Source organism: Scardinius erythrophthalmus, assembly GCF_964197995.2.
Source record: "Scardinius erythrophthalmus genome assembly, chromosome: 23".
Taxonomy (NCBI): Eukaryota; Metazoa; Chordata; class Actinopteri; order Cypriniformes; family Leuciscidae; genus Scardinius; species Scardinius erythrophthalmus.
The window spans coordinates 29,616,047-29,629,363 of NC_138243.1; the positions used below are offsets into that span (position 1 = coordinate 29,616,047).

General features: G+C 37.9%; 1 protein-coding gene across 2 annotated transcripts; it reads left to right on the forward strand.

The window, feature by feature from the left end:
* The first annotated feature begins 1,035 nt into the window (after nucleotides 1-1,035).
* LOC308684009 (uncharacterized protein) lies at nucleotides 1,036-12,771 on the forward strand. 2 transcript variants are annotated; one of them, XM_081354987.1, is made up of 10 exons: nucleotides 1,036-1,134; nucleotides 1,836-1,951; nucleotides 2,738-2,803; nucleotides 2,915-2,995; nucleotides 4,275-4,328; nucleotides 5,095-5,160; nucleotides 5,272-5,352; nucleotides 7,620-7,673; nucleotides 8,986-9,084; nucleotides 12,460-12,771. In XM_081354987.1, the coding sequence occupies exons 2-9, from the start codon at nucleotides 1,916-1,918 to the stop codon at nucleotides 8,998-9,000; spliced, it is 453 nt and encodes a 150-aa protein (XP_081211113.1). In that variant the 5' UTR covers nucleotides 1,036-1,134; nucleotides 1,836-1,915; the 3' UTR covers nucleotides 9,001-9,084; nucleotides 12,460-12,771. The 2 variants fall into 2 exon arrangements, with proteins under 2 accessions (XP_081211113.1, XP_081211112.1); XM_081354986.1 differs by lacking the exons at nucleotides 1,036-1,134; nucleotides 1,836-1,951; nucleotides 2,738-2,803; ... (4 more) ...; nucleotides 7,620-7,673; nucleotides 12,460-12,771 and adding an exon at nucleotides 10,909-11,557 and having other exon boundaries at nucleotides 8,887-9,084.
* The last annotated feature ends 546 nt before the right edge of the window (nucleotides 12,772-13,317 follow it).

The window sequence follows — 13,317 nt, forward strand, 5'->3', positions numbered from 1 at the left end:
ACTAACTCAACCAGGCCCCGCCCCTTTATTCTGCAAGTGAATTATTTAAATGAGGAATATTGTGTCGTGTTCGTTCCCGGAAGAAGCTCAAGACTACAATGGAGGCGTTTCAGGGAGTTCAGAAACACTGACACTGATATAGAGAAGAACTTTGAAACTTTGCAGAGCTTTTTAATTCTCAAACAGCAACATTACACACTAAGGAAAGATGAACAGGTAAAAAAATAGAAAAAACGACCCTTAAAAGATCTGAAGTCATCAAGAGATTCCTCGCTGTGTCGTGTCCTCAAAAATCCTGTTGCATGTTTCTATGGTAACAGCTCTCGATTGATTAAACACATTAACTCTCATAACTGTGTGTGTGTGTGTGTGTGTGTGTGTGTGTGTGTGTGTGTGTGTGTGTGTGTGTGTGTGTGTGTGTGTGTGTGTGTGTGTTTGTTTTTGTGGTTTACGAGGACTTTTGACCTGAATACGCACCAGCACTATGGGGACATTTGGGTTTATGAGGACAGAGGCCATGTCCTCATAAATCCGACAGCGTAGATGTCATTTACTACGTTCCAGACGCTCCCTCTCAAAGTTTGGCGCCATGTCCTTACATACCACAAAACCCTGAAATTTTACCATACACAGTGTATCCCTGATTTCGAGAGTGCGCCCCTGTAGCCAGGTCCTGGTATTACACCCGCGTCATCAAAAATTTGCATCTTTCACACAAGTGTATTATTTGGGGCCTGTGATTGGTCAGATCGATACCGCTAGGCGGGAAATCGCGAAAACAAGATGGCGCCAATGGGCGGAGCTTCAATCAGCTTTAGTGATTGGTCAGATCGGTACCGGTAGGCGGGAGATCGCGAAAACAAGATGGCGCCAGTGGGCGGAGCTTCAATCAGCTTTAAAATGTGTAGCAACTAATGCAAAATACTAATTATTTAAGTATTTTTGCCTGTAATTTATTAATTGTGCATTAAATATATGATAAATAAATAAATAAAATCCCGTTTATATTATGATAAGTACAACGTAATCAGAGGTGTAGTCATTCGTCGTCACGTCATTTCCTGTTTGGACTGGACAAACTCTGCACCTGAGAAGACATCTGTGGACCTGATGAAGGCAACTGTTATCCAAAAGGTAAGTTATAATGTTGTTTAATTGCTTCTCTAATAGCACGTGGGTCCGGTTGGCTTGTTTGTGCATGTTCTGTATGCTCTTCGCTGCTCGTTTTACAGTTAGAAAGCAGCTAGCGCGTGATGCTAACCGTGCTAGCGGACCTATAAGTTAGTGATTCTGTTTACAGACTGACATGAGGGAATCAGCGATGCTTGTCATTTTAAACTCGTTTTCGATTGCACTATATTTGTAACTGCTACCTTTTCTGATCTCATAAAATAGTCTAGCCATCATAATAACGCGTTGGCATGACTAACGTTTCAGTATGTGAAGGGGAGGCTATTTCACCCAGTACAGTATCCTGATATGCTACTGTTAATATTACTACAGTTATGCTTGCTTTAAACACATTAAGACACAAATATGTGCTCTTATTACTCCTGACTATAATAAAATATAGGCTACTCTGAATATTATTAGAACTCTGTTTGATTCAGTCTTATTAATACTGTCACTATTATTGCCTATAATATTAATTGTGAATGAAATCTATGAATGAATAGTTATTATCAATTAACATATTCCTTAAATATCATATAATAAAGTATTAAAATAACTTGAATGCTGTTTACCATAATTGATCAATTTATTTAAAACAAGCTTTTTGAATAATATGTCAAATGAAATGCAATGGTCGTGAGAGTCTTTTTCTATGCGCGCAGACACATGGGATGATGGCTGAAGTGAGTCAGTGAAGGAGAAGATCAAGATCTGGAAGAGGACATGCCGTTTACAGACACAGATGAGCTCCAGGGCAGATTCAGCAATCATTATAAAGGTGAGTTCAGGGTTTCCATGCATAAGCAGTGCCATGCGACCAGTGCTCCTCAGAAACAGATTATTTGCCACAGTTATCAGTCCCTGAATTATGATTGTGTGTGTAAGAAGTGAGTCACGATCACTTACTGTACATCTAGCACAGGCACAATGTCTCGTATCACTCTCATACATACACACACTTGAACTCAGTGCCGTCCAAATGTATCTAGTTACCAGTGTCCCAGTAAATCTAGTGTCCTCATAGACCAGTATTCTGTCAAACTTACACAACACACTCAGTCAAAGTCAAACATCAGGAACATGCTCTTATGATGTCCTCATAAAACTGTGTCCTCATAGACCAGGATTCTGTCAAACTTACACAACACACTGAGATTCTTCTGTCAAGTCAAACATCAGTAACATGCTCTTATGATGTCCTCATAAAAGGGTGTCCTCATAAAACTGGTGTAAAGCTACACACAACCTGACACACTGTAATGAAAACACATGTAATGTGATGCATAAAAGCCGTGAACATTACCTTGTGGTAGCATTTAAATATTGAAATATTGATTTGAAAACTTTAACTTTGTAATCTTGTATATTATCTCAAATCAGTATTTCATGTGCAAATATTTATTGATAGGTAGCTGTGTATCAGGACCCTTATTATCCTGTCAGTTTATTTTGTATTAATTACTGACTGACTGTACATTATCCTTTATATATTCCATTTATAATGCTTTTTTTAAACTCTTAGGTGAAGTGTTTCTGTATGTAACGCTTAATTTCATATTTTCAGATGAGCCATAAGAGCCAGTGGTCATCAGGCAGTGATTGTGCTGCTCTGACTGTGGGTCTAGACAAGGTAAGTGAGAGTTGTGCTGGAAGAGAACGAGCAAACGAAGCAGAGACATCTGTGAGATCTAGTGTTCACACATTTACACCACTGTTTCATGTCTAATGTTATGTTTTGTAGACTCTCAGTGAGGTTGAACCCTCCACTCTCGAAATGAAGAGTCCGTCCCCGTCCCAGTCAGAAGCCAGAGATGTACAGAAGGTATTGTTTTTTTGGAAATTAAATTAGGGATACAGCGATATGAACATTTGGGCCGATAACTGATCATTCTTTATATTCGAAAGCCGATATCTGATATATTAGCCGATGAATCTAAATCCAAAATTTGATATACTTTGAAAGCCTGATTACAAAAACGAAACGCACATCATTTAAAGCCAATGTCCCAAACACTTCAACATAAATCAAACATAATAGTACAGTGGCCTAATGTAAGATTCCTTAACTTTTAAAATGAATTTTACATTCATATTTCCAACTTTCTTTATAAAAAAATGACAACACTTTACAAAAAGGTTTCATCTTGTTAGTATTAGTTAACATGTACTAACAATGAATGAACAATACTTCTACAGGATTTACTTAACGTTTATCTTAACGTTAATCTCAACATTTTCCAAGACATTTTAGGATCCAGTGTTGTATCTGTTAATTTAATGCACTGTGAACGAACATGAACTCACATATTTTATTAACTCACATTAACAAAAGTTTTTCAATATGAAAAGCAATTTCACCAGATGTCTTGAATAGCTCTATTTGGAAATAATTAATCATTCTAGAATGATAGGTGTGATTTTGTAGGGGTTTGCATCTGCATAGAAAATAATAAATTGCAAGCAGAGATAAAAAAAATGAACAAAGATGTGAAATAAACAATGCCTCATATATTCCAGGTAAGTCTAACAGCATTTAGGTACAGAACTTGAGTAATCAACTGTAAAATAACACGGCAGAGTCTTTACATAGCCTGACTTCACAGAGGCCTGTACTGCAATGTCACTACCACAGATGGGTATGAATGATAAAGCAATACATTGTGCAGCCCTACAAGTTAATGTTCATGACTTTAATGCATCACATTACATGCATGTTCATTACAGTGTGTCAAGTGTGTGTGTGTCTTACACCTGTTTTATGAGGACACCGTTTTATGAGGACATCATAAGAGCAATGTTCTGATGTTTGACTTGACTGGAGAATCTCAGTGTGTTGTGTAAGTTTGACAGAATCCTGGTCTATGAGGACACTAGATTTACCGGGACACACATATGGAATATTAGGATCGATACTGATAACCCATAATTCACAGCTCATTGTGGCTAATACCAATAGCGAAAACTATTTGTGCTTGTCAGATTAAATATAATCATTGAAGAAGTTGGTAAAAAATAGCAACCTCTGTTTGGCTTTCAATAAGTGATACTAAAATTATTATTTATTTGTCTTTTTTATATATTTTTACTACTTTTTTTTTCAGATGATAACTCTGAAGAATCAGATGAAACCTGAACAAGATACAGCAACTCTAAAGGTATCCAATAAGTTAATGTAATAACTCTGTTTCCTCAGAAACAGATTATTTGCCACAGTTATCAGTCACTGAATTATGATTGTGTGTGTAAGAAGTGAGTCACGATCACTTACTGTACATCTAGCACAGGCGCAATGTCTCGTATCACTCTCATACATACACACACTTGAACTCAGTGCCGTCCAAATGTATCTAGTTACCAGTGTCCCAGTAAATCTAGTGTCCTCATAGACCAGTATTCTGTCAAACTTACACAACACACTCAGTCAAAGTCAAACATCAGGAACATGCTCTTATGATGTCCTCATAAAACTGTGTCCTCATAGACCAGGATTCTGTCAAACTTACACAACACACTGAGATTCTTCTGTCAAGTCAAACATCAGTAACATGCTCTTATGATGTCCTCATAAAAGGGTGTCCTCATAAAACTGGTGTAAAGCTACACACAACCTGACACACTGTAATGAAAACACATGTAATGTGATGCATAAAAGCCGTGAACATTACCTTGTGGTAGCATTTAAATATTGATTTGAAAACTTTAACTATTTTGTAATCTTGTATATTATCTCAAATCAGTATTTCATGTGCAAATATTTATTGATAGGTAGCTGTGTATCAGGACCCTTATTATCCTGTCAGTTTATTTTGTATTAATTACTGACTGACTGTACATTATCCTTTATATATTCCATTTATAATGCTTTTTTTAAACTCTTAGGTGAAGTGTTTCTGTATGTAACGCTTAATTTCATATTTTCAGATGAGCCATAAGAGCCAGTGGTCATCAGGCAGTGATTGTGCTGCTCTGACTGTGGGTCTAGACAAGGTAAGTGAGAGTTGTGCTGGAAGAGAACGAGCAAACGAAGCAGAGACATCTGTGAGATCTAGTGTTCACACATTTACACCACTGTTTCATGTCTAATGTTATGTTTTGTAGACTCTCAGTGAGGTTGAACCCTCCACTCTCGAAATGAAGAGTCCGTCCCCGTCCCAGTCAGAGGCCAGAGATGTACAGAAGGTATTGTTTTGTTTTTTGTTTTTGGAAATCAAATTAGGGATACAGCGATATGAACATTTGGGCCGATAACTGATCATTCTTTATATTCGAAAGCCGATATCTGATATATTAGCCGATGAATCTAAATCCAAAATTTGATATACTTTGAAAGCCTGATTACAAAAACGAAACGCACATCATTTAAAGTCGGCATGAAATCAAATTTGACAAATCTTCTTTTTATATGTAATATTGTAGTGTTTATTATAAATGATTTATCTGTGCACTTCATTATTTTTTCAAAATTCATGTACCCTTATAATCTTTAATCAAATACATTACCCTTCCCTCCCCCCTTGAAAACGACCTCTCTTCTCTTTTGGTCATGTGCCATGGCGAAAGGGTGCGGCCAGAGCCCATGAGGGTGCGGCTATCGGTGTTTGTCTCGTTTCGCGGGAGGCTCATATAAATATGGTCTGATTCCTGCCTGAAAATTTAGCTGCTTGTCCTTGTTCTCGTCGCTGGGCTCCTCAATAAAAAATCCTTCATGTGAGGGTAACGGTGGGGGAGTCCGGTGGAGAGAAATCCTCCACAACTGAATGTAAACTGGCATTCAAATCTGCCTCCATTTTGTTTGCAACGCCCAACCTCCAACGATCCAATCAATTCCCGAAGGACGAAATCAAGCCCCGCCCTACATTTTTTTCTAATTTCAGAAGCAGTTTCACTCGGATATACATCACAACAAGGAAAAAATGACAATCTCAACTTCCATTTCATGCCGACTTTAAAGCCAATGTCCCAAACACTTCAACATAAATCAAACATATACAGTAGTGGCCTAGTTTGAACCAGTGTAAGGTTTCTTAGCTTCTAAAATAAATTTTACATTCATATTTCCAACTTTCTTTATAAAAAAATGGCAATACTTTATAAAAAGGTTTCATCTTGTTAGTATTAGTTAACATGAACTAACAATGAATGAACAATACTTCTACATGATTTACTTCATGTTTATCTTACTTAACGTTAATCTCAACATTTTCCAAGACATTTTAGGATCCAGTGTTGTATCTGTTAATTTAATGCACTGTGAACTAACATGAACTCACATATTTTATTAACTCACATTAACAAAAGTTTTTCTCTGTTAGTTCATGTTAGTTAATGCAATAACATATGTATTGTGAAGTTTTACCAAAACATCTATTGCCTTAATAATAATAATAATAATAATAAATCAAATGAAATTAAAATGTTATTAGACAACATTAAACTTAAAATGAAATGGCCTAAAGAGCTGAAGGAACACCCCTAAACCTGAGGCTTTGTTAGATGGTTTTAGCTCAACGGAACACAACCTATATATGATAAATTAGATATTTATACAAAATAAACACAATATTACAACTTATACTTGCACAAAATCATGCACAGATTAACTTGAGCTATTATTAATAGTAATCAACTATTACATAGTGAAACTCCTGTTGTGGATGCGCTCCTCCCAGGACAACACGCTGAAACACAGCAACTAAACCCAAAGAATTCACGACGTTTTTAATGCAATAGTTTGCTCATTATAGTGTTATGTATATATGACAGTCCCAATCATAATTAATGTTTTGCTGACCACCGGTGTGGCCTACAGTGAAGTGTTTACTGTAGCACTCATTAACTCAGCCAAATGCATCCTATATGAGATAAATCAGATATATAACAAAAATAAAAAATATTACAACTTACAATTCCACAAGCGAACTCTCCCTGTAACAATGCGCTGATTTCACAGATTTGTGATTCAAACATTTCAAAACCATCACGGTGAACAGCGCACATCTGAAGCTGAAGGAAGAAATCCACTATTTATTAGTGTTAATATAGCGGCCTAATTTTCTTATCGGATTGACAACGATAACATCAATGAGCATTTATTTTCATGCATCCCTGATTGGTTATGACCATATATTTATAGGGTTTTAACTTTATACTTGATTACAACTTATGTCACAGTGTTTTAAATCTTAAGTCACTATTCATCTCATTAATTTGATCAGTATTAATACTGAGTGGTTTGAAATGTCCCATCATACCTGAATTAGTTTGGTGTCATCAGCCTTCTTTTGCTCAAGTATATCATTGATAATGTAATGTTTTAATTTTATGTTTTATGACAGTGATCAGTCAGTGTTAATGGAGTCAAGTATCTGTGCTGCTTCATTTGGAGAATCTCTGAATCCTTTGTCTCTAATAGATGTTTATTTTTTCTTTCTTTGCCTTGCTTTCAGGTGAGCCCTGAGAAGGAACAATCATCATTGGAGGATCAAGACTGTGTTGAGATGGTAATAAAAAGAGCATTGCATCATTTTAGGAAATGCTAGTCTAGTAAGAACTTTTTCACATCATCTTTGGGGCTGTTTTACACCTGGTCATTTCATTGTCAAAACAATTCCATTTACACTTGGCCACATAAATGTGTCTTCACAAAACGGACATAAATCCGATCTTCAATTCCCGCGCTATATCAGATTTAACGGTGTTCACGTCATCGAAAGCTACCGCTATGAGCAGCATTTTTTGTATCATCAGCTAATTTTAAGATCAATAGGAGAGAGAGTAGCATCAGCACTGGTAAAATCATTTATTCTCACTACTTTTAATGAAGATGACTGTGTGTTGAGCATCTGCGACTTACTTTAATTTATTTTTAGTTTGTATTTTGTGCATCAGCATGCTGAAGAGATCCTCAGCTACTCATCTGCAGTGATGCGTGTTGCAGAAGCGCTGTCATATCTCACTATAACGTGTCACATAGCCTAAAATACGCTGTCACCTGTTTATTATTTGGCATTTTTGGGAGGAGTAAAATTCATAGTGTTACCATTAATTACCTTTACTCTAGTGACCGACCACAGTCTAATCTGTCCCTCCACAGTTTGAACCAAAAGAACCGAAAATATTTTTACGCCTCATAATAACATAAATTGTCTTTGTGTTTTGCGCAATTGCTTTGGTAAAGCATCTCTCAAACATACTAAAATCAAAAGCACAATATGGCTCAATGCCCTTATCAAATCGCAAAAGACGATAAGAAAGTAAGTCTGTAGTCTGTTGTGCTGCGTGTTTCAAACTGAAGAGCACACTTTGCTCGCTCGATCAGCTCATGATCTGGCTTTTTCCATGCCTCGTTTCACAGGGAATGAATGCAGTGAACTCCATCTCTGCATGTGCCATAAGTTTAACATGCATTTGGGAACGCAACCAGCACCAGTTACTCTCTATTTTCACATTCGCATTATATCCACATTTTTTGTAGTAATACAATTTTTCAATAAGATGCGTTTATAAACCTGTTTTCACTTAAACTGCAGGTTTCTGCCAGTATAACAGCTTAAGTGAAGAAATTAAGAAAGTATTATAACCTCTTATTGTAAAATAATATACTCATTATAAAATATTAATTTTTCATTGACAGTATTAGTATATCACTGTCTAGGCGATAATTCTAATAATAGTGATCTTAGTGAAGTATTATAGTTGTTATTAATATGATTATTATTATTAAACGGTGCCATTTGTCATGTTTCATAAATGACTTCTCAATACAGGTTAAACTGAAGATGTTCTTGTTTTAAATGTCTCTTTTTCTTTAAGATGAGATCAGTATGACGGACTCTGATGCCAGTGATCCTGATGAAAGCGGTTCTGAAGGTGATGTTCCTGCTGGAGCTGCAGGCGTCTCCAGTAATGTTGGTATGTGTCAACTAATGATGGGTACACACCAAAAGATTTTACATCTTATAAGATTTTCAAAATGTGATGGACCACAAACATGAGGACAAAAAATCCTAGATTTAACCGTTTTGCTCATATAGTGTGTGGTGTGCCATGATGTGAAAAGACCGTTAGGGTTGGGTATCGTTTAAATTTTAACGATTCCGATTCTGCTTATCGAATCCGGTTCTTAACGATTCTTGGTTTCGATTCCAATATTTATTGGAGAGAAAAAAGAGAGCAAATACTTTTTTCTACCTTTTATTCTTGTTACATTTAGGCTATTACCAGTAAAACTGTGACAATGCATCTTAATTTACAATATACTGTACATATATATATATATATATATATATATATATATATATATATAACACTTTAAGGAATTATAGACTCGACTCGTATTAATTGTCTGATGTATTTATTCATGATCTCTATTTTAAACAAAACTGGTTCTCATTTTATCCAGAATTATGCGGCTCTAGTTTGTCTTTCTTGCATGTGATACAATTCGCTGTATTTTCATCTTTTTTTGAAAAGCTTAACCAAACTTTCGAAAGTCTGCTGCGCTCCGCCATCGTAAATATAACGTACAGCGCATGTGCGGCAGGCAGGTCCTGGCAGATCAATACAACTGTAAACAAATGCTCACTGCCATTCACCTCGCGCATGTGAGCATCACCAAAGTAAGGAATCGATAAGCGGAATCGAAGTGTGCGCGACTTATCGAATCCCCGGTTTTTGGCATTTTGGAACCGGTTCTAGATACCCAACCCTAAAGACCATGCAACCAGAGTCTCGACTGTTAACACTCTAGAGACCTCAGAATAAGCATGGCGGACGATATGCAGGAAGCAATTGGGATGATAGTGTTTGGAAATGTTTTACACAACACGTTGTGTAAACATTTGCGCCACAAATCAACAAGCTGATCCTCCATCTCTGCTGTCCACATCAATTTCAGTTTGTGCTGCGCCATGACTGCGTTTCTTATGCTTCCGTCTTCCTTCATCTCGCTTTCTGATTGGATATGGTTTCCTTTCACGTGATAATCTCCAGAGCATGCGCGTGTTTGTCCTCGGGCTTCCCCCCACATTTCAGGATTTCTGATCGTAAATATTCCACATGTTGAATATTTGCGATTCGCGATCAGGTCGGCTCTGACGTTCTTCCGATCAGGTTCGGACACTCTAAACACACCTCACACCAAGGGAAAATCTGATAAGATAATCTATAACCATCAAGATAATCGGGACACAGCTAGGATTTTCAGAAGGGGGAAATCAGCCCAAAATCAGCCTGATTATCTTTTGGTGTGTACCCAGCATAACAAGTTTGTGTTTATGAACATGTTTATTATTATTTTAAACCAATATATATTGTAGTGCAATTTTACGTTAGTATTTTCACCAAAGAAAAATGGTTTTAAGCCAGTTATATTCACTGAACAAAATTATAGATCTAAGTTCTAAGACTTTTTCTATGTACCCAAAAGGCCTGTTTCTCTCAAATATTGTTCACAAATCTGTCTAAATCTGTGTTAGTGAGCACTTCTCCTTTGCCGAGTTAATCCATCCATCTCACAGGTGTGGCATATCAAGATACTGATTAGACAGCATGATTATTGCACAGGTGTGCCTTAGGCTGTCCACAATAAAAGGCCACTCTAAAATGTGCAGTTTTATCACACAGCACAATGCCACAGATGTTGCAAGTTTTGAGGGAGCGTGCAATTGGCATGCTGACAGCAGGAATGTCCACCTGCTGTTGCCCGTGAATTGAATGTTCATTTCTCTACCATAGCCGTCTCCAAAGGCTTTTCAGAGAATTTGGCAGTACATCCAACCGGCCTCACAACCGCAGACCGTGTGTAACCACACCAGCCCAGGACTTCCATATCCAGCATCTTCACCTCCAACACCGTTGAGGCCAGCCACCCGGACAGCTGCTGCAACAATCGGTTTGCATAACCAAAGAATTTCTGCACAAACTGTCAAAAACCGTCTCAGGGAAGCTCATCTGCATGCTCATCGTCCTCATCGGGGTCTCGACCTGCAGTTGGTCGTTGTAAACGACCTGCGTGGGCAAATGCTCACATTCGATGGCGTCTGGCACTTTGGAGAGGTGTTCTCTTCACGGATGAATACCGGTTTTCACTGTACAGGGCAGATGGTAGACAGCGTGTATGGCGTCATGTGGGTGAGCGGTTTGCTGATGTCAACGTTGGGAATCGAGTGGCCCATGGTGGGGTTATGGTATGTGCAGGCGTATGTTATAGACAACCAACGCAGGTGCATTTTATTGATGGCACTTTGAATGCACAGAGATACCGTGATGAGATCCTAAGGCCCATTGTTGTGCCATTCATCCACAACCATCACCTCATGTTGCAGCATGATAATGCACGGCCCTATTCTGCAAAGATCTGTACACAATTCCTGGAAGCTGAAAACATCCCAGTTCTTGCAGGGCCAGCATACTAACGGACATGTCACCCATTGAGCATGTTTGGGATGCTCTGAATCGGCGTATACGACAGCGTGTTCCAGGTCCTGCCAATATCCAACACAGCCATTGAAGAGGAGTGGACCAACATTCCACAGGCCACAATCAACAACCTGATCAACTCTATGCGAAGGAGATGTGTTGCACTGCGTGAGGCAAATGATGGTCACACCAGATAATGACTTGTTTCCAGACCCCCTGAGACCACACAAAACTGCACATTTTAGAGTGGCCTTTTATTGTGGACAGCCTAAGGCACACCTGTGCAATCATCATGCTGTCTAATCAGTATCTTGATATGCCACACCTGTGAGGTGGATGGATTATCTCGGCAAAGGAGAAGTGCTCACTAACACAGATTTAGACAGATTTGTGAACAATATTTGAGAGAAATAGGCCTTTTGTGTACATAGAAAAAGTCTTAGAACTTTTAGTTCAGCTCATGAAAAATGGGGGCAAAAACAAAAGCGTTTAGAATTGTTCATAGTGTATGTATATATATATCATACTATAGTGTGCCAGTAGATAATATCAAATTACATTTCTAAACATTCCTTTTGCCATTAATTGTAAAAATCAGTTATCAATAATCAGATATTATTATAAATAACAATTTTTCTAGAACAAAATGAATGGAATCAGTACCAAACCAATAAGTTTATCATGTTCATGTTGGTCAAAAACTTTGAAAAGGAGATGTTTAACACAACATTCCATCTCCAGAATAATGTTTTGAATGTCATTTGAAATGTAATTTTTAGAGATCAGATGTATAACCAGTTTTAAGTTCTAGATGCAGGTTTGAGTTACATCTGAGTTTCTGATCTGTCTATAACTGATTTCCTACAGGTGTTCAGAAGATGCCTATCGAGAAACCACTGAAGTTCCTCAAGGTACCTGAGGTTTAAATCTGAATATGACTACCATTGTAAGTACATGAGCTCTCATATAGTTAGAGTTTACTAAAGCATGTATTCTTCTGTACAGAGAATGAACATGAGGCAGGAATTGAAAACCTTGTGGAAAGGACAAAAAGTGTGCTGGTCAAATGCTGAAGTTACAACTGTAATTGAACATTTTAAGGCACATACACTCACCTAAAGGATTATTAGGAACACCATAGTAATACTGTGTTTGACCCCCTTTCGCCTTCAGAACTGCCTTAATTCTACGTGGCATTGATTCAACAAGGTGCTGAAAGCATTCTTTAGAAATGTTGGCCCATATTGATAGGATAGCATTTTGCAGTTGATGGAGATTTGTGGGATGCACATCCAGGGCACGAAGCTCCCGTTCCACCACATCCCAAAGATGCTCTATTGGGTTGAGATCTGGTGACTGTGGGGGCCATTTTAGTACAGTGAACTCATTGTCATGTTCAAGAAACCAATTTAAAATGATTCGAGCTTTGTGACATGGTGCATTATCCTGCTGGAAGTAGCCATCAGAGGATGGGTACATGGTGGTCATAAAGGGATGGACATGGTCAGAAACAATGCTCAGGTAGGCCGTGGCATTTAAACGATGCCCAGTTGGCACTAAGGGGCCTAAAGTGTGCCAAGAAAACACCACCCACACCATTACACCACCACCACCAGCCTGCACAGTGGTAACAAGGCATGATGGATCCATGTTCTCATTCTGTTTACGCCAAATTCTGACTCTACCATCTGAATGTCTGAACAGAAATCGAGACTCATCAGACCA

Excerpts from the sequence above, each read along its gene's own strand:
- LOC308684009 (XM_081354986.1), top strand. The coding sequence starts at position 9,010 with ATGCCAGTGATCCTGATGAAAGCGGTTCTGAAGGTGATGTTCCTGCTG. Across the intron at positions 9,085-10,908 it reads AGGCGTCTCCAGTAATGTTG|CCGTCTCCAAAGGCTTTTCA; the intron begins GTATGTGTCAAC and ends TCTCTACCATAG.